The sequence below is a fragment of the Stegodyphus dumicola genome, chromosome 8 (genome assembly GCF_044657685.1).
Source record: "Stegodyphus dumicola isolate Sdum_Otavi_A_Nest chromosome 8, ASM4465768v1".
Taxonomy (NCBI): Eukaryota; Metazoa; Arthropoda; class Arachnida; order Araneae; family Eresidae; genus Stegodyphus; species Stegodyphus dumicola.
Genome location: NC_140775.1, coordinates 125,413,750 through 125,441,257, shown reverse-complemented (window position 1 = coordinate 125,441,257; position 27,508 = coordinate 125,413,750). Strand labels below are relative to the sequence as shown.

The 27,508-nt window shown below is 30.6% G+C and overlaps 1 protein-coding gene across 4 annotated transcripts in view; it reads left to right on the top strand.

Annotated features, from left to right (window-relative positions):
* Positions 1–27,508, top strand: part of LOC118185171 (multidrug resistance-associated protein 1-like) — a 306,818-nt gene that overhangs the window by 244,854 nt on the left and 34,456 nt on the right. For all 4 annotated transcript variants that reach the window (XM_085822378.1, XM_085822379.1, XM_085822377.1 and 1 more), the window contains exons 19-24: positions 1,606–1,819; positions 3,953–4,166; positions 13,366–13,676; positions 14,529–14,728; positions 22,160–22,286; positions 23,458–23,559. In XM_085822378.1, coding sequence (XP_085678504.1) covers positions 1,606–1,819; positions 3,953–4,166; positions 13,366–13,676; positions 14,529–14,728; positions 22,160–22,286; positions 23,458–23,559 — 1,168 coding nt within the window. The remainder of the gene's footprint in view (positions 1–1,605; positions 1,820–3,952; positions 4,167–13,365; positions 13,677–14,528; positions 14,729–22,159; positions 22,287–23,457; positions 23,560–27,508) is intronic.

Genomic DNA, 27,508 nt, shown 5'->3' with positions numbered 1-27,508 from the left:
ACACGTAACAGATGGGGGGAAAAGCACAAAAACACCCATGCAGCCGACCCGCTCATGGGATTTGAACCTTGGATCGAACTACCGTTGGACTGTTCAGTGACTTTACCACTTGGCCTCTGGTGAGCCTTATAATTAAGTGTATTTGTTAAGGCAGATATAGTAATTAACAATGGTGGGCCAGTTTATGAAACTTTCTAGTTTATTATCAATATTAACACAAGGAAGTTTCTTTTTCACTAAACACAACACTCAACAATAAACATTTATAATTCTAGAAATATGGGGAGATTTTCCTACTTCAAATGTGACTTTGCATCCACTACAAACAAGTTCTTTCAAACAATTGAAAATTTTTTCTATGTGGTAAAAAATTAATAGAATTCAAATATATATTATTTTTCTTTTTAAAAAATAATATTTTGTTTTTATTAAATATTATAGTCATACAGTAAAGATTATTTTTCATGGCTTTTGAGGATTCCTGATAAACTGTCATTATTTGTAAGTCTTGTGGAAATGATAAAGAAACTATCATTTGATCTTGTTTGATTAACTTTTTGACTGGATGTCTGTTCTATGAAATGAAAAGTGCATGGAGTGTCTAGACATGCTGCCTAATTTTATTTAGACTATCTAGACATGTCGCCTGATCATCAGACATGAATGAACTACATCAGATATAAATACAACAAGTAAAAATATGATGCATTTCAATTAAGAATGTAATTCCTTTGTGAATTCAGGACACAATTTCAATAGATAAAACTGTTAATATAGTAATGAGCCTGTTAAGATGCCATTTTTACTTTTGACATCTACTACTGTAATTGTTGAGTCCTTTCCATAGGTTTTTACTGTGCATTCTAATAACCGTTTAGATGGAGGGAAGTTTTCCTCACTTCTGGCAGTCATGTCATTAAGTTTTATGTTCTGTTTTTCAAAGTAACACTTTGTTTCCTGTTATAAATTATCCAAATAATTGGTATTTCCAAATTTCCAAAAGGTTTGCTTTATTTTCAAAATTTGTTTTTTCAAATTTATTGGATTGAATGTCAATAACTAATGTTTGGGAAATAGAATGCCCAATTAGGAAATGACCAAAATGTCAAATCAAATTGTCTAAGTCATCTATATCCACCAAAAGAGGCATCAGAGGTCATAAATTTGAGATTCAGTTTGAATTATGATAGTCAAGAATGATTCATATGTCATTTTTGATTCACGTATAATGCATTTAAAATAGTATTTATAGGATTTGATTTTAGCTACCATAAAAAATTTACTAAAATTTGGTGCTCAAGGGGGAGTAAACTTCCATTCAGTATTTTAATTTAGTATGTTGCTTAAAAATTTAAAAGAAAATTATGTACTTTTTAATAAGTTATATTTTTTGTTATCAGTCAAGTTCTATATTCATATATTACAAATCACAATATAGAATAATCATTTGTGTGCTATCTAGCAGTGAATTTCCTTTTTTTTTTTCCTATAAGTAAAGAAAAGCTAATTATGTCCAACATTTTGTTTTTATGTGACACATGTTTATCTTTACAAACTTTAACTTGTACAACTTTTTTTTTTTTTTTTTTTTTTTTTTTTTACCAGGAGTTTATCTGAAAGAAGCAATACTGCAGATGAGGAAAGTGACCAGCAGTCAGATTTGGAAAGCAGTAGACGCATGTCAGTGTTATCTATTAATCGTCTTCCTGCAGGGCATTCTTCTTCACCTTCAAAAGAAGTAGTAGAAAGGAAAAAATCATCAGTTGGTTTGGACAAAGGAACTAAGTTGATAAATGTTGAAGTTGCAGAAACAGGACAAGTATGAAGGACTAATCATATTTTTCTAAATTCTGTGTGTCTTAGTTCTTTTAATGTTTTCTTTTATATACATTCATAGTCTAATTTGCTTTTGCTGTTACTGGATAAAATGTTTTAAGTTAAAATAATGTACATAAAATAGCTTTTTTTATATATAGAACCAATCATTCTGTTTAGTGCCTATGCTTCTTTGTGAAAGTTACAAAATGAAAGTATAACTGCTGAAATCTGTATATAATATGTTATATGGGTTTTACATTGGTAACATTTTATAAAATGGTGATGTAGAATGATGTTTGTTATATGTATATATATGTAGAATATTTAGTATAACAATGATATTTTTGATAAATTTTGACAAGATTTTTGATAAAGAAGTATTCTATTGCCTTTATGAAGTTTAATTTATATCCCATTTATGTTTTGTCTCTTACTGTGCATTTTATTTCAAGAAAAGTTTAATTGAAGATAACTTATATTTGAATCTTTCTTGCTTTGAATTGCTTTTAGTAGCCTTAACAAGTTTATAAAAACACAGGTGTCTAAGCAGTACTTACTCTCATATATTTTAGTAGCAGGATCCTGAATTATCAAATAATATCCAATAATGCATGCTAAGGGATTAATAGCTTCAAGTACTTTCTGCATCTACTAGATATAAATACTCTTTGCAAAACAACTATGCCATTCCTTTTCTTAGATTCTGTCCTGCAAAAAACTCTACGCTGCTTATACTGTCTTGTCCAAAATGCTTACGTCGTACTTTTGAAACCAATGTACATAAAAATTGATTGTATTCAACGATGATTGAAAGTAATATTTTCTGCAAAAAAATAAGTTTGTGTCTACAAATAAAGATGGTGATTCACCAAAATTAATTTTGTCAATATCTTTTTCCTACATTTTTCACTCAGCCATCTCTACAGCCAGAAGTTAAAGTACCTCATTCCTACTATGCATTAAAATTTTTCCTTTCATAGTTAGAGCACGATCAGTTGTTATGGAAAACATTTTACATTTTAAATCCTATGCTTTCTCATTTTTGAAATTAGCAAACCTTTGTACGTAATGAAAAATGTCAGTGCCTTTGGTTGTGTCATTCATAGAAGCAAGACCACAAAGTTCTTAACTGACTTTTGAACTCTTTATTGATGCATATCTAATAACAGTTGCAAACCTACCCATATTGTTTACATCAGTACTTACTATGAGTGCAATGCTAATTATGTCACTAGATTATAAATCATTTTTGACTTATTCACAATATTTTTTACCATTGTGGCACTGAACTATTCTAGCTAACAATGGCATTTCTTTAATCCTTTCAGTGATTTGCTTTTATTGGTTCAGTTATTAAAGCAGTTTTCTGAACAATTTATGAATATGTTTTTCAAAACTTTGCTGTCGGTAAATGGTTTTCCGATGTACTTATGCTAAGAGCTGCATTAAAGCTGGCAGATGGAGTATGATAGTGATTAGTTGCAAAACTCTGTAACATTTTTATTTTGTTGTTTTCCAAAATTTAATACATATTTAGCAATGTATTCAGATTCTGTTTCTACATTTGGCATAACGCTTGCACTTTTGTGTAAATTTTGGTGGTAATTACACTTTCGCATAAAGTACATATCATTTTATCATAATTTTCGATATATACATACCTTTCTTTCCATACATCTTGAAATATTTTTTTTTTGCCTTTTGTATGTCCATGGTAATAACTTTTTTAAATAATAATTATTTTACTATATAAATGCAATTATGTTACTGTTGTTCTGCTATTAAACAAGTGCTATAGCTGAGAGTAAATTTAGAGAACTGAGAGAATGACATGAGTGTTGCCAAGTGTATATTTTATACTAATATATTTAAATATTTATTTTTGAAACTGAAGTGGGTCACTTAAAATTATGAAATGGGTCATTCGGTGACCCGCAGGTCTTAGGTTGCTGAGGCCTGAGTTAATATACATCAAATGGGAGTAAATCATAGAGCTATATCAAAGTGGTTATGCTGTTCAGAAGGTTAAGGATATATTACTTATTAAACCTTTCTTTATCATTGTGATTTGTTACATTTTTATATATTTATTAAAACTGAAAATCTACGATTTCTTATACATGTTCTGTTCTAGGTCAAATGGTCAGTTTATTTGGCATATTTCAAATCAGCAGGTCTTTCTTGGGTGTTGTTAATTCTTCTAACATACATTGCATGGCAGAGCTTTGGAGTTGGAGCTAATATTTGGCTTAGTGATTGGGGTAATGATGCTCAAAAGAATGGAACAGAAGCTACTGCTCAACGAGATCGCAGGCTTGGAATATATGGAGCTCTTGGATTTGCACAAGGTTTTTGAATTTTGTTGTTAATCATTTATCTTAAAAATCCTCTTCAGTCTCTCAAATCAAAAATTTCTTGAATAAAATAATTAGCAGCAAAACATTTTCAAACATGATGAATATTATAGGCAGATCATTTTTATTATATGGAGACATAATGGTAAAATATTTTAAATGTTTGAAATATGCCTTAGTTTACTTGTTTTTTCAGTAAAAAAAGAACTAAAATAGAATGATACACATTAATAAATTTTAATTGAAAGTATTTTCTTTGGAAACAGGAACACTTACAGGAGATTAAAAACAATGCATTTTATTTAAAGATGGCTGGAAGGCAACAGTAATGAATAAGTTCCGTTAAAATAATTTGTTGTTATTCCAGTATCTATATATGATGTTGTTTAAATCGGAATCAATTTCAGTATGACTGTTTTCTCAAGAGAAGTATCAATTTGGAACATATATCTTCTTATGAAAACTATTGGCCTCTGTTGTCTGTTAATGGAAAATATCCAATAAGACTTTTTATTATGCAAGCTTAAACTGTTTACTGGCAAATACATATTTTATATTACTATTTTACACACATTGCCATACAAATTTGTGCACCAAGAAAGAGTTGTCAGAATGAGATGAAATTTTATATATGTAAGTACTATTTTTACAAGTAAGTGATTAGAAAATCAAAGATCATTTTTCACAGAAAAAAGTACACATGAGTGAAAGTTTTAGTACTGTGTTGGACCACCTCTAGCATTAATGCATGATGCGATACGAGTGGGCATTGAGGCATACAAATTCCGTATGGTGTCTTGATACATCTCGTTCCACAATTGCTGTAAACGCACCTATAGTTCGGCCAGTCTCGTAGGCTGTCCAATTTGCTGTCCCAAATGATCCCAAATATGCTTGATTGGTGACAAATCTGGGGATCTAGCAGGCCAGGTAAGTGTGTTAATGTGGCAGAGGCAATCTTGTAAGATCCATGCTGTGTGTGGCCGAGCATTGGCTTGTTGAAAACAGGCTCCTGGAAGCCCTGCCATGAGTGGCAACACATATGGCTGAAGGAAGTCATGAATGTACTACTGGCCTTTCATTGTGCCATGGATCGATATTAGGGGTGACCATGTATCGTAAGCAATGGCACCCCACACCAGCTGTGGGAACGGTGTGTCACTGTAAAACGAAGGCAGGATTGAATCGTTCAGCAGGGAGCTTCCACACATGAACACGATTGTAATCGACCTGGTTCCATTCCATTAAAGTCCAATCCTGTCGTGCGCAACACCACTCGAAATGGAGGCATCTGTGGGTGGGTGTCATTGGCAACACATGTAATGGGCACCGCGATACCAGATGTCCTTCAACCAGGCACCTTGCAATGGTTCGGGAAGACACAGGGGCCTGTCATGAAGTTGCTGCTTGTGCCTGGATAGTGGCCAATGAGGCAGTTGGCTCTATGCATGCATGTCGTGTAATGTGACGGTCTTCTCGACAACTGGCTCGTCAAGGGCGTCCTGATCCTGGTCATCATGTAAATGATGTCTCTTCTGTCCACTGGTTCCAATACCTCCTCACAGTAAAATCAGAACGGCTTACCTGATGAGCTACTCCCCGAGCTGACCACCCAGCATCCATCATCCCAGTGATTCTTCCCTTCTCGAACTCTGACTGCTGCTGATATTGGCTTCGATGGCGGCGTAACGGCATGTCTACCTCAGCGTTTTCTTAGCAAAAGATTAAGTACACTCAAACAAGCTCTGCTTACCTGTTTTATACTCCAAGAAGCCGAAGTTCAACGCTCTCTAGTGGCATTACGCAATGCGCAATCATGCTGCATTTCTAATCATTTGCATATCTACCCGACATGTACCTTCATGCCAAGTTTCATTACAATTCCAGTTATTTCTTAGTGCACAAATTTTTATGGCAATGAGTGTATAATCAGCTTTTTTTTTTTTTATCTTTTTGTTAGTTCAAAGGGCGTTAGTCCAGGAGGGCTATTAATTTCGTTTTGGAATTTTGCGTCACTTCACTATAAACAGTGAATCACATTTCAGATTGTTGCCACCACATATTATCACCCTGCATTGTATTTATAGAAATTAAATAATGAAGAATCTGTATAAATGTATGTATGATTCTTGCATTGTGATAAAACAACAGTACTTAGAGCTATCAAATTTTGATAACGTAATCCTTCACTGAATATGGGCATCTGGAAGCCCAAATTTGGAATTTGTTTTATTATTAATTTCATATTTTGTAACCCTTTAATGAATTTTTCATTTAACAAGCTCAACGATTTTAAAGCGAGTAATGGTAACACTGTATGGGGGGGGGGAAGACATTTTCATGTCCAGCGTGCGAGACTGTGTATGGGAAATTCTAAAGATACACTCATTTTAAAATTATTTTTATGTATTGCTGTTGAATTGAATTTTATGGTTTAAGTACAAAGAGCATGACTTTCAGAAGCATGGCTAAAAGCTTTCAGATTTTTCTTTTTTTTTTTAAATCTCTGTCTCTCTTTTTAAACATGTCAATGAGTTTTTAAGGTATATGTGGCCTAAACTCGCTCATGTCACATCCAGGATAAAAAAATTACACTCAGGGGGTAAAATCAAAATTGTAAAAGTGAATTATCAGTGTGATAAATCTTAGTATGTAGAAACAATAACTACTTCTTAATAATATTCTTCAACAAACTGTGTAAACATTTATATCATTAGTGTAATCAACGAAAGCTACTTTGAATGATATTTATGGATAATCTTTACTACAGAATTTCTTATCTCTTCACCTAAGAAATAAAGCATAATGATATGAATAAAATTTTGAAGCAATGTATAAACTGGTTGTTATCTTTTTGTATTTTATTTAAATGGTTATATACTTCTAACAGCTTTCCTACTTACCTGTACATATTTTTTCCCATGTTTATTTTCATGGCATCCAGAGACTGCAGTTTTAAAGAACCATGAAGTTACTTTAAGTAATCTAAACTGATATGCAAATCATTATTTGTAATTAAATGTTTTACTATGTTTAATTTTGTGCATTTTTTATTTATTTATATATTGGTTAAAAATATGAGTGTTTACAAAACTTAATTTTGTTGTCTTTATATAAATTTATGATAAAGTGCAATAAATAATTACTATTGTGTAAATTAATATTATAATGCTTTAAAAATTATCATATTTTGCTGTATAACTTCCATTATATTATCATTACAATGAACTCTAATAATATAATAATTATAATAAATTAATTATTGTAATTAATATACCTTTAATCTTTGAGCTAAAATGTATGAACATTATCACACACTGAAAAAGAAATTTATTAATAATTAGTGATAATTGTTATGATAATAAATTACTGTTGTAGTTCTTTGATTAATTTTAATCATTATACTACAATAAAATAAGCTTTTGTTTATTATAGTACTATGATTTTTGTGCTAAAATCTACATGTATACATATTTGAGGGGGGATAAAATTTATTTTAAGGGGAAAAACATGAAAAAATATGTAAAATACCACAATATTAGCAAGTATCGCATCTGCTATCTCTACAGATCATGCTGAAGTGAAGTGGAAACTGTTGCCTTTTTTTTAAACTACCAAAAGAACGGTTCTGGTAAAAAATATAGTTTCATAAATTTTTTAATTTTATTTTTAAAAGTAAGTGATGCAATATGCACTGTTCATATACAATTCATAAAATGAGGGAAAAAAGTTCAATATTCTTGGCTTTCAAGCTGCAAATCGCTGTGAATCTTAGCATTTATTTCTGCAAATAAGAACCAAAACCTCAAAAGACAACTGACAACAGGATCACCCTATAACACAGGGACTTCCCTTTCTTTGGTAGTAAATTCCCTTTTTCTGACACAAAGCAAACTCTCTTATGATTGTTCACCCTGCAGCATATAATTAACACCCCTTCTGGAGAACTTTAAGTGTTCTTACAGAATGGCACTAAATGTTACATTTACGATGATTGAACTGAAGGAAACAAATAAAATAAAGTAAAATAACTCATTTCTTTTGAAAAAGATCAGCATCTTGTTGCTGTCGAAATGGACAGAATTCAGTTCAAAATGTACACCAAACTAAGGTCGCATTTTTGCCTGATTTTTAAATTTTACACTGACATGTTTCTTTTTCAGTTTTAAAATAAAATGTAACTGTAATCTTTTAAGTTTTTGTTACAGATAGCATTTTACCCACCTTATATGTGATACAAGTTTATCGACTCCTAGATATCCTTCACATCATACTGAGCTGTTTTCACTCTTCTGCTGGCTATCATTTTAGGATTAATTGCATATAAAAAATAAATGGAAAAATGATGAAAATTGCATATAAAAATAAATAAAAAAATGTATAAAGGGAAGGTTTTGGAAGTAAAATGGTTTAAGTTATCACTGAATCTAAGGTTAACGTTCTCTTTTGTACACCCTTATCACTGCATCAAACTGCTTGCTGCTTAACAAGTTACAAACACAGGAAAAGATTTAAAATTTTTTACACATTCAACAGAATAAGAAATAAGCTGACTTACATTATTTTACTGGTGCACAATTTAAAGCATTGGCTAGCGAGTATGCTAAAGCTAGAATATTAATTTTAAGCAGAGCTAGCAAAAATATACTAACAGCAAACATGACAGCCAGAAGCTCCCTCACCTAAAGATTAAAAAATATCAGCTTAAATACACTTCGCTAATTTGTACACTTTGCTAAAGATAATTTGCATTCTGGTGAGCAATATGAAAAAAAAAAAAAAAAATTATGGCAAAAATTAAAATCATAGTAACTAGTTAATTAACATATGATACCTAGGAAATTCGTAAATCTGTTAAGTTAAAATTTGTAAAGCATAGTTAATCATAGAGTATAGATCCCAAAACAACTTAGAATGTATAAAAAAATGCAAGTTTAATATCTAACCATGCAGAAAAGTCAAAGCCATCATGCATTATCATCATTTGTGCCATCATGCATTATCATAAATAAATATATCAAATAAACCCTTTTTCACTTCAGTATAATCCTTATCTCCTAGAAATGGGATGTACAAAGCATGGTGCCGTGTGTAAATTTTTTGAGGAAATAAACAGTTTTCCTGTATTTGATATTCTTTTTTATAAACCTTACTTACTTTTTTAATAGTTTAGATGCCTATTTCTTATATGTATTTTTTTCATTAGTTCCACACTGAGTGAGATAAAATAATATAATGCCAAGTAAGATTAAAATATGTAAAATTGTGTAATGCTTTTAATTATTTCATCATATATTTAATACATTATTATAATTTGCACATAATTTATAAAATTATTATTATTCATACTAAATTTAATAATTACTTGATACTTAGCTGGCAAAATTGTGTAATTCAGGCACTGAAAATTGGGAAGTTAAAAGCTAAATTTAAGTGGAAACACTGATTTTTAAGACTACTTTGATTCTTTTCAGTATGTTCATTTGACATTAAAAAACATTAAAGGAGTTTTCACAACTGAAATATTTTACATATACAGTCAAGTTTTTACAACTGAAATATTTTTTGAATTTTTACCATTAAAGTCTATTGCTATGTATGTGTTTTTTGCATTCACTGTTTAGATATTTAGATTGATATAATTAAGCAAATTTTGGTTTTTTTCAAATAGCTTTATGAAACATGTAAAACGTACAATATTTGGTCTAGGAAGAAATTTTGATTTCTGATAAGAATCATTATGCCATTGAATGGGCATTTTCTTCGTTTAATGATGGCAAATGTTTTTGTGGAATTATAATGTTGTGTATAATGTTTATTAGAGATCTCGTTTAAAATCAGAGAATAGCAATATAGTACTATGTAAAAGCTTTTATTGCAATATGGCTAAAATTTGGAAATATTCCAAAAACTGCAAGACTGTTAATGCAGTTTTCTTGTAAACATGAGAATTAATGTCATTTTTTTACCAACTCACAAAACACTCACAAAAGATAAACCTTTTCCATGCATATAAATTTGCCGTAAATGGCTGGAATCTGAATATACGACAATAAGATCTTTCCTCTTTTAATATTATGTTTTCATAGCAAAGGTTCATAAATTAACTTTATTTACATATTATAAGCCAGCTGAAAAACGTTTACATAAAGCATCAAAAGAAGTAATTGAACTTATCATTACTTTGTTTTATGTAGTATGTATTGAGTAGCAGAATGTACAAAGTGAAGGTTTTGGAAGTAAAATGGTTTAAGCCACCATATATATAAATGCTTTGACTTTTCTGCATGGTTAGATATTAAACTTGCATTTTTTTATACATTCTAAGTTGTTTTGGGATCTATACTCTATGATTAACTATGCTTTACAAATTTTAACTTAACAGATTTACGAATTTCCTAGGTATCATATGTTAATTAACTAGTTACTATGATTTTAATTTTTGCCATAATTTTTTTTTTTTTTTTTTCATATTGCTCACCAGAATGCAAATTATCTTTAGCAAAGTGTACAAATTAGCGAAGTGTATTTAAGCTGATATTTTTTAATCTTTAGGTGAGGGAGCTTCTGGCTGTCATGTTTGCTGTTAGTATATTTTTGCTAGCTCTGCTTAAAATTAATATTCTAGCTTTAGCATACTCGCTAGCCAATGCTTTAAATTGTGCACCAGTAAAATAATGTAAGTCAGCTTATTTCTTATTCTGTTGAATGTGTAAAAAATTTTAAATCTTTTCCTGTGTTTGTAACTTGTTAAGCAGCAAGCAGTTTGATGCAGTGATAAGGATGTACAAAAGAGAACGTTAACCTTAGATTCAGTTATAATTGCAGCCTTGCATCTGGCAGCTGAAATTTTCACAGACATGTCACAAGGTCAAGCCATTTTAGACTGCTTTTCCCCCTGAAAACCTCCAAGTCCCTCTTTCGCCAGGAATTCTAATAGAAGGCTTTGGTTTTATCATGGATACCATGCATGCATCAATGAAGTTCTCCACTACTTTTGATGGTAGAATTTCGATGTTGAATTTTTTGGAATATTTAGGTTTTTTTTAATATACTCTTTTGCAGAGTTGCAGAAGGTGACCATACCAACTGCTGCACTTCGAGAACAGGTCCTGATACAAAGGTATATATGAGGTCAAACAGCGAATGAGAATTATAGCTTCAAAGCATTTAAAACTTCCCTTTTGAAAGCATTTCTTGTGGTAACAGATAAGGCACAATTAGAATTCAAACGTTTTGGTAAATATCAGTCATAGGCAGAGGAATTAATGGATTAGTGCAGGTGGTAAATTAATTGTATGGGGGGGAAAACTGATCCAGAAGTTCATCAAAGAACTTTGATTGTTTGAGAAATAAAAATAAGCATAATATTTGTAAATTTTTCTGGACTTCTTTTGATGGTTTAACTGCAGAGCTATCTTCCTCAGCTACTTAAGTGCAAAATGCCATTTAACATTAACTGAGCAATGTTTCATTTACTGCCATTTCCTTAATTACTGACAATTTCCAATGCAATGTTATTACAGGTATAGTTTTGTAAAATAAAATAAGCAACTAGGTGATTTTGAATTCACATAAGTAAAGTGTTACAGTATGTACCAGCTGTACCATAAGTCCATAAATATTTTAAAACTTCACACAAATTGAAGGAAATGGTAGAATTAAACATGGTTTGTGAAACAGTTTTCTTGTGAAAGGGGGAATTTTTTGGTAAAGGGAAAAAAATTATTTAAAATTTTTGCCGATAGAGGTTGCTATATGGGAGCAAAGGCAAATGTTTACAAGCATATCATTTTTTCGCACCATCACCACAAATTACAATTTGCAAGCGAGTTACAACACTGTTAACTGCAGCATGTAGCATATTTAAGTGGATGCATGTGATCTGGACTTGGCATAACCCCAAAGCCAAAAATAAAGTGAATTGGTATGAACTTCGATGAGGGGGGGGCACTCACTGCAAGTATTTCTATTGTGACAGCTAATTAGTCGCTGTTCAATGAAGGTTCTTAGAAGCGTTTTTACTTTGAATGTGGTATGAGGGGGTGTCCAGTCTTTTATTCAAGTCACTATATCAAGGGCATTATGATCCAGTAGGTGCACTATTGCTTTTTCCTGCAGCTGTCACAGGTAATGTTTTCTGTAGTTGAGCAGGTCTTCCAGCCAGTGCTTTGTGCACAGTGCTTTTCAAAGAAAAACGGCCGACAGTAATGGGGGACGTTAAAACCCCACCAAATAGTTAAAATGTGGTGAATTTAGGGGCTCTTCAGCTTAGGCACATGGGTTATCCTTTGCCTAGATTCTATAGTTATGGGTGTGAAATTAAATGAAAAATGAAGCTATTGTGGATCAACATCAATTTTCAACAAAGCCCAATTTTTGATTTCCTGTCACTTAGCTTTGTCATTTCATAAGAGCTGATATACTGATTGTAACTTGTAAAACACCATGAAAAATGTGGAATACCGATGTCTTCAGTATACCAGTGTTTTGTGCTACTTCTCATGCTTACGGCATTCATTGATTTCCCTTTGAGTGACCATCTGCAAAATTTTGGTGCGCCACTACAAGGGTAATGACACAGACTTCCCATTTTTTTAAAACATTGTAACAGGAAAGTCAGTCCACTAAGAGTGATTGGACTTGAAACTTCCTTCCATTCCATCTGTGTCTGAAGTCTTCATAAAGCTTCAGTCAGCAATTCATGGCTGGGGTAAAATAACTTCAGCAATAATGCTTTATCCACCAATGGTTGCATTACAGTTAAAACTTTATGTATGGGAGTTAAAATTAGAAATTAACTTTTAATCATAAAACTCTGCAATTTTTAGGTTTCTGGTTGGTATGTTTCTTGTTACTGGTCTGTGCAGTGCCCTCTATCGATGAAATTTTTAACTATTTTCGTTTTCTTTACCAAAAAGAATGCCCCTTCACAAGAATAACTTTTTCGCAAACCATGTTCAGTTCTACTAATTCCTTCAGTTTATATAAATTTTTAAAATATTTACAGACTTTAGGGACACCCAGTATATTGGAAATTGGAGAATCATTTTGTCTTCATTTTGAATGTACACATAACTGTAAATTACTAAAACTGTTGATTTGATTATATTCATATTAAAATAATTATTAATGTAACATATGTATTATTATTATATATGTATATATATATTATTTCATTTTTCCCATTTAGCAATATTTTTACTCATTGGCTCATTTTCTGTTGCCTATGGAACTCTCATTGCCTCAAAAGTTCTACATAATAATATATTAGTAAATGTATTACGATCTCCGATGTCTTTTTTTGATACTACTCCCTTGGGACGTATCGTCAACCGTTTTGCCAAAGATATTGATACTATTGATGTTACTATTCCAATGACTCTAAGGGCCTGGTTGACTTGCCTTCTGACTGTAGTTTCAACACTTGTTGTGATAAGCATCCAAACACCACTGTTCTTGGTTGTGGTATTGCCTATTAGCATCATTTATTATTTCATCCAGGTAAGATTCTTTACTCACTGATAAAATTTGATTGAAATGATGTGTTTTTTGTTTGCATAATTTAAATGTCTGTTAAAATGAAAAAAATATTTGTGAAGGTCTTGAATTTTTATATTTTTATCTGTCGAATAAACACAATAGCATAATATCGTTTTCAGTAAGAAAAATGTGTGAAATGTACTAGAATTTAAAAAACTTTCACTTTATAAGCATTTTATAATAAACTGTGATTAGCTTTAATTAACATTATAAAACTGATTAGCATTATAAAACTGATACTGAGGGAAATGGGATAATTTTCTGATAATCAGAATAGTTATGTTTCTTTTAAATATGTGTAACCAATGAAATTTTCCTACTCTCAAAAATTAGATCCTGAATTCAAATTTTTGTAGATGTATATATCATAGATTATGATTTATGTTTGAATTTTCAAAATGCTACCTAATTTTAAGCAGATTATAATTAGCTTTCTTTCAATGAATAATTAAAGAGAAAATATTAAAAGCTTATCATAATTCTTTCTCATAAAATACTGCGTAACAATCCTGTGGCAAGTAGATTTGTTTTGGAGTTTTTAAAGTTCAAAACCATTGAATATATTATTCTGAACAGTTAAAAATTTAATACTTGAAAGAAAAGATAGTTGGGCAGTGTAATAGTACAATTTTAAATGCTATTTCTGTGATATTTTATTAGGTTTTGTTTTAGTTTGCAAATTTTTCAAATCTTCAGTTCTAGTATTTTACCTTTTTCTCTATCATATTTGTACTCATTGCTTAAAATTTGGGACAGGGATTATATGAATGTATTCTATCTTATTATTTTGAACAAAAATTAAATCTATTTCAGCGTTTCTACGTTGCAACAAGCAGGCAGTTAAAGAGATTGGAATCTATCACACGATCACCTATATATTCTCATTTTTCTGAAACATTAGCTGGTGCAAGTACTATACGAGCTTATGATGCTGAACACAGGTTTTGTGTGCAGTCTAATAGTTTGGTGGATGATAATCAGATATGCTATTATCCTAGCATTGTATCAAATAGGTGAGTATGACTTAAATGTTCTGTTTTTTATTACTTATGTTAACTTCCTTTTGTAGTTAAATTAATCACTCATAAAATGGTTGTGAAAGAAAAACATTTATTTAAAGATAAATCTTAATAACCTACACGTAATGTATTCGTAAACATAACAAACATACTTACTGCATCGTACCATTAAACATTTCAAGCGTACATCATCTCAATATCTTTTTAAAATTATAAATAGAACGACATCCAGAAATCAGCTGTTGCCATTTTCTCAATAGATATTTTGTCTAATAACAATTAAATAATTTACAACCGTGCTTACATTCGACTATCCTGACTTTTCAATTGTCCTCAATTGAACCAAATCTTATCATACATTAAAACGACAAATAAACAACAACAAAAATATAATAGGTAGGGAAAAGAAATAAAATGAAATATAATTTTTAAAAAAATTCTATAAGTCCTATACAAAGTCTCTATAGTGCAATGGTTTGCGCACTGTTTGCTTGGGCCTTTTAAGTTCATCATCATCTTCTTCATTATCGCCATCGTTGTCATTGTCATGATCATTATTTGCTTCTGCATTTTTCAAGATTTTAGTTGACTTACATGAGCAGTTGATGCATAAAAGCGACCATCACAGGCTTCGTCTAGTTGCGATATTCTGTAAGTGTCGCCCGGAAGTACTTCTGTTACAACCATTGGACCACAATACTTAGGTTTAGTTTTGCTTGGTTCTCCAGGTGTAGATTTTGAATTTCTTTTAACTACTTCTATTTCTCCTTGCTCAAATGATAGAGTTCCCGATTTCTTCTTGTCATAATAAGTTTTCATTTTTTCTTGTTCTCTAACAGTCTTTTCTCTAGCTTCTTTTTGTAGTTTTTCCGGTTCCTTCCAAACTTCTGCTTCTTCATCAGCAAGTAATCTCAAAACTCCATCTTGAAATAATGGTACATATCCTTGAAGTATTTCAAATGGTGTTTTCCCAATAGTTTTATTGATTGTGTTATTCAAGTTTCTCTCAACTTCTTTAATTCTTTTGTCCCAATCCTTTTGATCTTTACTTTTCATTGATGTTACTATCGTTGATAAAATTGTTCTGTTCGATCTCTCGACCATATCATTTCCTTGTGGGTGGGAGGTTGAATTTAATGTATGAAGAATTCCTTTTTCCTTGCAAAAATTTTGAAATTCCTTTGAAGTAAAACAAGAACCTCGATCTAATATTATACGATTTGATAATCCAAATTCTTCTATGAAACTGATCAATGATTTCAGTACATTTTTCGAAGATGTGTTTTTCATAGCATACAATCAAACGAATCTGGTCATATTATCAATGACGACTAACAATTTCTTGTTTCTTTTAGAACTTGTGATGAAGGGTCCAAGATGATCAATGTGTATTGTTGCAAAAGGTCTGCAGCCTGGGGGTATAGGATGCAGAAGACCCTGTCTTTTTCCACCTGGAACTTTGTTGATGAGGCATTTGAAACACATTGATATACATCGACAAACATATCTCTTCATAGCAGGAAACCAGTACAGTTCTTTGATTTTTGAGACAGTCCCATCAACAGCAAAATGTCCCATAAGGTCATGAAACTTCACAACTATGCTTTTTCTCATGCTTTTAGGTATGACGTATAATAACTTCTTATTTTCTGTATCCTCCACAATACGGAACAGTCTATTCCTTTTCAAAATATAATTTTCCACAATTTGATTTTTTCTTTGGTTCTTTCACTTGGGTCTTTCTTCAAAATTGTTATTAATTCTCTTAACTAGAATAAGAATTTGTTCGTCTAAATTTAAGGTCAGACAAACTTCTAAATTATCTTCTATCAAAGAATGCATGTTGTCTGATGAATTAATAACAGGAGCTCTACTGATTGCATCGATATGAGACATTTATTTCCTGGTTTTTGGCGTATTTCAAAATTATATTTTTGAATAAGGATACTCCAACGAGCAATTTGGGGATTGCTAGATTTCTTTGCATTCATGTAAACCAATGCTTGGCAGTCGGTAACTACCATAAATTCAATTCCGAGTAAGAATTGTTGAAGTTTATCTAGAGTCCAGACAATTGCCATTAGCTCAAGTTTACTTGAGTGATAATTCTTTTCAGCTTCTGTTGTCTTTTTACTCGCGCAGTAGACAAGATGCCATTTGCCGTCACTTCCAAGCTGAAGTAACATACCAGCAATACCCTCTGAGCATGCATCAGTATGGACTTCTGTTTAAGCTTTAGGGTTGTACAAAGCTAAAATTGGTTGATTCGTCAGTTCATTTTTCAGCATTGTAAAAGAATTCCGCTGACTTTCTTTACATCTGAATGTTTGATTTTTCTTAGTTAGTTGAGTCAATGGTCCAGCTTTAATGGCATAATTTGGAATAAACCTTCTAAAAAAACTTGTTAAACCAAGAAATCGTCAAACTTCATGAAGGATTTTAGGCTCTGGAATTTTGATATTACTTCAACTTTTCTTGATCCCAGCTTTATTCAGTTTTTATTGATGATAAAGCCTAAATATTCTATTTCTTATTTGGCAAATTCACATTTCAGTAACTTCAGGGTTAGCTTAGCTGTACGTAGTGCTTCAAATACTTTAATTAATTTCTGAATCATTTCTTCCCAAGTCCTTGCTGGAACAAGTACATCATCAAGGTAGCACAATACTTCTTTATTTATAATGAGGATAATGCATGATACATTAATCATTGAAATTCTGCAGGAGCGTTAGTCAAGCCAAAAATCATTCTTTCAAATTGTCCGCTTTCATCCGGTGTTACAAAAGCAGTTTTCAATTTTGCACTTTTGGTTAATGGAATCTGTAAATATCCATGTGATAAATCTAGTGTTGTAAACAGATTACACTCATGAAATTGTTCTAATAAATCCTCTATTTTAGGCAGGGAAAATTTATCCTTTATAGTTTGACTATTGAGACGTCTGTAATCAACAACTAATCTGTATTCACTAGTCTTTTCTTTACCAGTATGACAGGACTAGCATATGGGGATTGCGTTTGTGTTACAATTCCATTTTCTTTCCATTCTTGAACTGTTTCTTTGATCGCAGCTCTTTCAGAGGCATTTGTTCTATAAAGCTTCATACATACTGGCTTTGAACCTTCGATTTCCTTAATGTCCATTTTTAGGAGATCTGTGCACCCTAGTTCTGAAATATTTAGTGCAAAACAATCTCTGTATTCATTCAGAAGACACAATAAGTATTGCTGGTGATCAACGTCGAGATCCGAGCCAATTTTAACTTGGCTTAAACTTATAGGAACTTTTATGTTGATAATATTTTCTGTTTTTGCTAAGTTCGAGCTCAATTCAGAAATTTCAGTATTTAAACATAGTTCAACTTCTTCTGCTCTCCCAACACATTGATCTTTTTGGAGCTTAATACTTCTATCACCAACGTTCGCACTGGTATACAAGTTTCGCCTCTTTTAATTTCTAATAAACAGCCGATACCTTCGGAAGGATTTTCTATCATAATTAATCCATTATCTACAGAATCTGTTTGAGAACTGACAAGACTGATCGTATTTTTCTCTAATTTATTTTCCTCAAGAGCTCAAGGCAGACTCGATTTATTTTTTCATCAATTTGGAGGTTACTAAATAGTTCATCTTCCCTATACCCGAAGTGAAATCTTTTTCCTATTCTGACACAAGCGATGTGAGGGAGATCGCCAGACAAACCGATGTCAAGCCATGTCCGTCCGATGATTAGATCAACTGGCTATGCATTGTCAGGAACAAGGTATATATTTATGCCTTGGCCTTTTACATTATCAACTTCAATATCGGCTTTAATCATTCCTATAGAAGTCACTGCAGGCACCCTTCGATTTCCAAAACCATACAGTTCATTCATAGCAGGTTCGGGTTTCACTTTAAGTTTCTGAGCAACTGAAGTCCTTAAGAGACAGCAAGAACTCCCGGTATCAATTAAAGCCTGTACTTCTTCCGAATTATTCAGTTTTGCTTTCTTCAAATATGAATATCTCTCTTCTGAATTTTCGCCAACATGCTCAACAGAATAATTTTTATCATTTGAATGATTATTTTCAGCTTTAGTAACACAATTTTTAGCTTTATGACCTGTTTTATTACATTTTCGGCATGTTACTACTGGTTTGGGCAGCGGACAGTCCCTTGAGATGTGTCCAAAATTATTACAGCTGAAGCATTTTGGTTCACCTTTTTCATTATGTGTGATACCGTAGAGTTTTTTCTTTTTGTTGATTGTAGCAACTGGACCATCTTTAAAGGAGTTTTTTTTGTCGTAAGACCATTCTTTATGCGGTTGTTTATTGTTGAAAGTTGAATTCAAGGTATCATAATCATCTAGTGTTTCAACTAAATCAATTGGTGAAATCAACTCAGACCAGACGTCCATAAAATGATCTTTTACTTCTGGAGACACTTTACGTTTTATCTGATCCGCTACAATAAGGTCACTAAGTTTCTCAAAAGTATCTACTTTAATTCCGCTTATCCATTCATTAAAAAAAATTCTTAACTTATACGCAAAATTCTTCAATGGGTTTCATACACTCTTATTGTGCGTAAAAAATTTTTGGCGAAATTTTTCAGATGTCACCTTGTACCATTTTAATAAAATCCTTTTAACTTCTTTATAATCGTTAGCAATCTCATCAGTTTGTCTGGTGATTAACTGAGCAATATCATACAGCAATAAGCCAAACAAATGAGTAACCCATGTATTTTCTGGTATTTTAACTTGTTTAGCCAAACGTTCAAACATGATTAAATATAAACTGATATCATTCTCGTCAGGTTTAAATTTTTGCATCAAGCGATGAAGCTTAACTTTGGATTCATGTGTGCACCACTAGCATTTTCATTGGTGCCAGAATTTGTAGATTTATTTTCTGCTTCAATACATAATTTTTGCAGTTCAAATTCCATTTCATACTTTTGTTTTCGTTCCTCATATTCTTCTCTTCGCCTACATTCATCATCTTGACGTTTTTGTTCTTCAATTTCTTCTCTTCGCCTATGTTCTTCAATTTCTTCTTTACGCTTACATTTTTCAATTTCTTCTTTACGCTTACATTTTTCAATTTCTTCTTTTCGCCTACGTTCTTCAATTTCTTCTTTTCGCCTACGTTCTTCAATTTCTTCTTTTCGCCTATGTTCTTCAATTTATTCTTGATGTTTTTGTTCTTCAATTTCTTCTTTTTCTTTTCTTTCATTTATTATAATATTTAACCATTCTTTGGCACATTCTTCATCGTACTCTAAAATTATCTTTTTCAAATCGCTCATTTTATGACTCTCATTTACATCTTCTTCCAATTCTTCAGCTAATATTCTTAAATCGCATTTCTTTGTCTTACCGAAAATAGACATTTTCGTACTTATTAAAATGCAAATATATATATATATATATTATTATTAACTTCTAATTAGACAACTTAGTAGAACACAGTTATTGGTATTTCATAAGTTTGTTTGACGTTCTAAATATATTTCAAAATTTAAGGAAATGAAAAAAATAAACTCTCTTTCCCAAATGTTAAAAAAAATAACAAAATTAAATTCTGTAATAAATATGTTACATCAATCAATGCACATACCTTGAAATTCAAATTATTTTCAATTTATTTACGTATAGCAAATTCTTGTAGCTTTAAGCTTAGGTTTCAGAATAATCCCACTTCTGATTTAACTTCCTTTTGTAGTTAAATTAATCACTCATAAAATGGTTGTAAAAGACAAACATTTATTTAAAGATAAATCTTAATAACCTACACGTAACGTAGTCATAAACATACATAACATAACAAACGTACTTACTGCATCGTACCACTAAACATTTCAAGCATACATCATCTCAATATCTTTTAAAAATTATAAATAGAACGACATCCAGAAATCAGCTGTTGCCATTTTCTCAATAGATATTTTGTCTAATAGCAATTAAATAATTTACAATCGTGCTTACACTTAGCATTGTATTACTTCTTTATATGTAAAATTAATGTATAGTAAACACATGAACATCTGTCAAATTTTTTTAAGAGTAATTTTCTAGCATTTTTTCTCTCATTGCTGTAATTTATTTTACAATCAGTTAAGCTTCTAAAAGGCAGCTTTCGGAAGCTATTTTCTAACAATATTTTGAAATCCACTATCCCACACCCAAATTATTTTATGTCCTCATTTGCTTATGTTGTTAGCAATCTAAATTTGAATAACAAGAGAAAAGCAAACTTTATTGGCTGATGTAAAGAGAAACCATTTCTCTTTTAGAATTACAATTAGAAAAAGAATAGTCTTTAACATTTAATAATTATGCTTTTATTATGTGCATAGTCTAAAATATTAACAGACTGAAATTTGTCAGCATTGAACTGTTGTTAAAAAAAGAAAAGAGATATTCACATATGAGTTCACATATGAGTGAAATAAAAAAAAAAAAAAAAAAAAAATCAATAAATTTAAGAGGGTGGGGAATTCAAAATTTATAACTTTGTTATTTAAAATTTCATTAACTGTAAGAACTGATCGTCCTTTTTGAAGCAAATTGTAAGAAAACTGCTGTGGATTTTCTGAAACTTTGCGGTGAAGATTAGATTTAGCTAACTTATCTAATAACTTAAATCCTCATAAAATTTGACCTATTTTATTAATTTTCATGGTAAGAGTTTTAGTAAAATTTTGTTTACTTTGTTTTTAAGATTATAATAACAAAAAGAAACTTCTATTCAACATCTAAATCAGCTATTTTATGAAACAGGCTGAAAAAAACTTAACCTTGTTGGAAAGATTTAACTTTTCACTGAATGCATTCATTATTAACTAGAATTCGAATATTAAAGAACTCTTTTGACAAAATTTGAAGTTATACAGATGAGCATCTGCAATCTTTTATTGATTTTAGTAAATATTTTATTATGAATATATGATTTTCAGGATACATTTCAATACTGTTCTGTTATCTCGAATTCAGAAATGTATGAATGTATGCACATGTGTATTTATGTATGTGCATATATGAATATATACACATACACATTCGTGCTTACATATGTACATGCATAGATGAAAACATCCATACATGCATTTCTGGATCTGGCCCTGATAACAGAACAATACCTGAATTTCTTGTTTTAAAGTTTATTTTGTTCATTTCTTAATTGAAGAATTTTGATTATTTTAGTTACGAATATGAATGTAATTACTATGTTAGCGTTTTAATAAATTGTTTTAAAGAATTCCTTTTTTTTTTCGGGGGGTGGGAGTATTTTCATTTGAGCATCAGAAATTTCATCTGATTGTCAAATTTTTTGCTGCTCCTTAATTTATAATTTTTTTAAAAGAATATGTGTTATTCTTTAAATACAAGCTTGTGTAACAGTAGTATTAAGAATTTTCATATTCAATTTTTTAGATGGTTAGCTATTCGTCTGGACTTTTGTGGTAATTGTATTATTCTGTTTGCTGCCTTGTTTGCTGTTATTCAAAAAGATGAATTACATGCAGGAAGTGTTGGCTTATCTGTTACTTATGCACTTATGGTAAGTATAATTTAATTAATTCATTTAATAGTCATATTTTAACTTTATTCAGTTTTGATTCGTATAATAAGAAAGTAGTATTCATTTTAATAATCTACAAAATTCAGCATTTGTTTGGGATATATTTTGATAAATAGAAATGAAAAGCATTTTTTGAAATAATATTAATTTGCACAATTAGCTTATTAAACTATTATGAAATTAATGTAATCACTGTTAATCACTGTATTCTTCAAATTATGCAGGCAACCGTGTATATATTGAAGGAAAAATTTCATTAACATACATAGAAAAAATTATATTTTTGATTTTTTTTCACCAAAAGGGCAGGAATTTAAAAAAAAAAGAGGTTTTTGAATGTTTTAAATTCATTTAATGGTTTTCAAAGAAGTGGTTGTAATTCCTTTGAACATCTAATGAGTTTTTGTTGCTTTTTTTTATGCTGTAAGAAAACTTATGATAGAAAATTAAAAAATATAAAAAAATTGATAGTAATTAAACTGTTAGATATGTGAGGCCAGTACTGTGAAAAGTTCTGAAAGACGATGTTTGAAAAAATTTAGGATTTCATTCATTTTTTGGGGGGGGTTTGTTTGTTTGTTAGCTGTGCAAGTTATTCATATTTAAATAACTTCTTTTTAATAAAATAGACAAGGTTTTTAAAATATGTGGAAGTAAAGTAACTTTTTTCATTCGAAGGCATGCATCAAGATTTATTTAAATAAAGTAAATTCTTTGAATGATTAGAATAGTTCTGGGTACTCCCTTTGCTTATGACCTTTTGGCATGAAAAGGGATTCTTCAGAAGTACAGAAATCCATTCAGCTGCTTTGGAGTGATTTTTTTGGCATACAGTTTCAAATTTAAGAAAATATCTCATGTGGCAGTTTTGTTTTAGAATCATAAAATTTAATGTACTTTGTAATAATGATTATGTCAATAAAATCTTAATTCCATCGTTTTTAGTTTCTGAAATGTAACTAGCATAATGTTACGTTGTGTAAATTATACTAATGTTAGTGGAGATTTATTTCATATTTTATTCTTCAAATATAAAATTTTTTAGGGTTATAATGACATTTTTAAATATTGAAATATTGGAATGATAGTATATTGTTTGAATTCAGTTTTTAAATATGAATTTAATAACATTTTAATATAATTGTTATAGGTAACTGCTACTTTGAATTGGTTGGTGAGAATGAGCTCTGAATTAGAAACTAATATAGTTGCTGTCGAAAGACTCCTTGAATATTCTCAGACACCAACAGAGGTAGATTATTTTTTTAATCAATATTTGTATTTACAATAAATTATTTTTATAGAATAGATGTTTTAGAGGGTACATGAGACATTAAAAGTTGGTTAAAATGAAATACAGTCAAAAGTCGTTAATCCGGACTCGTCGGGACTTCGGCGATTCCGGATTATCGATTTTTCCGGATTATAGATCATCAGTTTAAATCTCGTAAGATGGCATGCAGAAATTCCAAAATTAAAAATATGAAACCGTAATTTATGAAATAAAGAACAATTATGATCTAAAGGGTATCAAAATTTGCAAAAAGAAAAAGCTTAATATTTATTTGTTTACTTTATTAAACATTTCTTTCAATGTAAGTTGTTAAGTTTTGCTTCGTTTCATGTGATAATACTTTCTCTTTAATTCTATTAAACAGACATAATTTCTTGTTCAGTTACAAAGTTCCGCCGTTCAAGTCCCTATAATTGCTGTGTCAAGAGCACCAACTAATTTGTCAATCGAAATTTTTTTGTTTTCAATAACCTCTGTCACTTTTCTTCGCTATCGGAAGCGAATTATAATGACGAGGAACTTGTTTTAAATCATATCAAAGACGGAGCATATCGAGATGAAATACTACATTTGGTAAGGAATTATAAGCCAAATAAAATAAAAACATCTGCGCTGAAGATAAGGATAGTGCTGACAAACCAACTTCCAATTCATTACGCGCCCGCCGCCGAGCAGCGTGAAAATGATAAACAGATTTCGGATTTCAAAACATACTTTCGCTTTAGATCCTTTACATATTAACAAATATATATCGGAAATTTTATTTGATATAATCGAAAGTTTAAGCTTACTTTTATAAAATTTCTCTTACAGTCTGCAAAAAATAATAAGCCGGATGCAATTCGAAAATTAAGGAACAACGCAATCATCAACATTAACTGAAATAGATAATTATTTAGCTTATACGTCCATTATACATAAAATGCGCACGCGAAAACGTATTCTGCACTTGCGCATACTCATATGCGCAGTCGTAAAAGGTCTTACGCGAACGCCTCTGCGCATGTGTCAACGCGGCGCATGCGCAGAAAGTTTTTAGTTTTGATGTCCGGATTATAGATCATTCCGAATTATGGGTGTCCGAATTAACGACTTTTGACTGTAATACTATGAGACATATTTGTATTTTTTTTAAACATAATAATTTTATTGTAAATATATAATCATTTATTGCATGCTTCTGCTACAAGAATTATCTAAGCTAATTGTATGTATTTTTATAGAAATGGAATTACTTTTTTTAAAAGTGCATTTAGATTATAAGTTATTGATTAATATATAAAATGTTTTTTAGACTAAGAATAATAGTACTTCTTGATTTTTTTGGTCACAAGTACTTTTTATATTGTAAAAACTGATTGCTTTTTAATTGATAGATGAAGATCTGCAAGTGAGGTTAGATTAGAAAAATGTGAGAAAATGCCTAGTTTCTTTTTAATGCTGCTTTATATTTTTTTAAAACATTTGTTGGAGTAATGGTAGGAGAAATAAGATGTATATGTTTCACTTTTAGGAAGCACGTATGGTATGTTTTCCTACAGATGTAACAGAAGCAAATGTAGTTGCTGTAAAAGTGTTTGTTTTAAGAAATATTCTATATTTTGCATCATAAAAACACTAGAATTAGCTTCTTCTCTTCTTAGCAGCAGTATTTTCACTAAGTATGACTGATCTAGTCAGTTGCAACAGTGTTATTTATTCTGTTTCAGTTGCTGGATCTTACATCCTCTGTAGATAACAAAATTTTAAAAGAAGCAGTTTTAGCTGCTGCAAACATTTTTACTTCCTTGTACGAAGTAAAAAGGAAGTATTGTAATCGGCAAAAGTTTCAGGCAACATATTTCAACGAAAATATCCATTTTGACCGCTATCGAATGCAATTTAACGATGTTTTTGTGTGATATCTGTACGTAAGGACAGAAAAAAAGACTCTTTTCCTCCAAAAAAATTATAAAGCTGCTTTAAAATGAATTCTGAAGAGAATGTTTCATGGCGTCTGTACGTATGTATCTCGCATAACTCAAAAACGAGTAGCCTCAGAGCGTTGAAATTTTGTATATAGGACTGCTATAACATGTAGATGTGCACCTCGTATTTTGGTTGCAATCAGCCACACCAAACGTATATAAATATATTTATATATATATCCACTCTGTTACCCGGTTCAGTGATCTCAGTTTCTTTACTCTTATATGTTTGTAAATTGTACATTTTTTGCTTTAAAAATGATTGAATTATGTTGTTTTTATCTTCCGGTTAAGGTTTTTATGCCTTTTGTAATTCTGGAAGCAATATTTGTACAATTATCAACAATTTAAAAGCTGTTTAAGTGCGGTTAAGTTTTAAATAACATGGCGGACATATTTGTTTATATTTGAAACAGCAGAATTGTAGATTTGTTGCCAATCTAGAGAGACTAAGCTTCACAACACAAAAATAACGCCTTCATTTATTATTGCGAATTAAATCATGTTTAATCCTTTCTGGAATTTCTTCGAGGAAATAAGTGTTTAGGATTTACTTCGTAATTTTTAATGCAGATATTTTGAGTTTTTATGTATCTTTGCCTTGTCGTGAAGTGAGAACTGAATTAATTGAATGAGAAATACTAAATCGTCTGTGAAAAACTGTTTCTTTTCTGTTTTGTTTGCTTAATTTCTTTCATACATCATTTTAGCTTTATTAATGTATTTGAATAGAACATGTGGCAACGATAATTCTTCAAATGATATAAATTTTGTGCATTCAGAGTGTCGTTATAGTAAACAAATATAGTGAATTTTAAAAAGTGCATTTATTCTATTGTGGTTTATGCTCTCTCGACGAAGTAGATTTAATTCAATCCAATCAATTTAAATGAAATTCAAGAAAAAAATGCGTATAATTTAATATTCCGTACAAGGAAGTCGTGGTGTACACATGAGATTTTTAAAAATAATATTGTAGCTATATTTTTACTTGCGATTCTGGTTAAGATGAGTTGTGTAGTATGTAGCATAGAAGAGCATATATCTAACATACAAGTCTGTAACTTATTAAAAACTTTGATCACTAATGTTGAAAATAGATGCATTCATTTTCTTCTGAATGCCATCTGTACCTCAAATGAGCAGTAAAGCAACTTGCCATATTAATATATTTAAGCTTTATTGTAGTGTTAGTATACTATTAAAATCATGTTTATGAAACAGACTGTTCTGATAGCTTTTAAGTAATGAAAATAGCATTTTGTGTAACTTTTTATCAATACTATTTTTCTAATAAAACTTTTATTTGTGTGTGCAAATGAAATGCCATAATCTTAATCTGTTTCTTTTCAAAAGTTTTCATCTTCACATTCTATTTATTAAATTAATGCATTTCTTCATTGTCAGTTCTTAACTACTAAATAAAGTTTTAATAAGAAATTTTGTATTGATAATATATATCCAACTTTAGGATACACAGAGCATATAACTAATTATAAAGAGACTGCAGTTTGTTTTCTTATTGGGTATTAAAAGGTTGTTGAATGTTATATAATATTCAAGTTTGAGATAAAAGAAACCTATAACTGTGAAGAAATGCCTTCTATGCTCTTCTACGCTACATATACATATTACAGGGTGGTCATAAAATAACTTCCATAATTCATGAAACCCTAGCAGCCTATTTGCTCAACCAATCAAAAAGAAATTCTAAGTATTGTTGTTTGAAAGTATGTACTCGAGATTATGATGATTTAAAAGAATTGAGCTTCCATAATTATCAATACAGTTTAAAAAAAAAAAAAATTCAATTGACAGCATCCACGTTTTTTCCATGTCAGCGCATTTTTAAACCATAAGTGATGTTGGAATTATACACATATGCTGCTGAAAGTTGCCAGTGAAACATATGCAAGGAAGAGCATTGTAAAGGACTAATG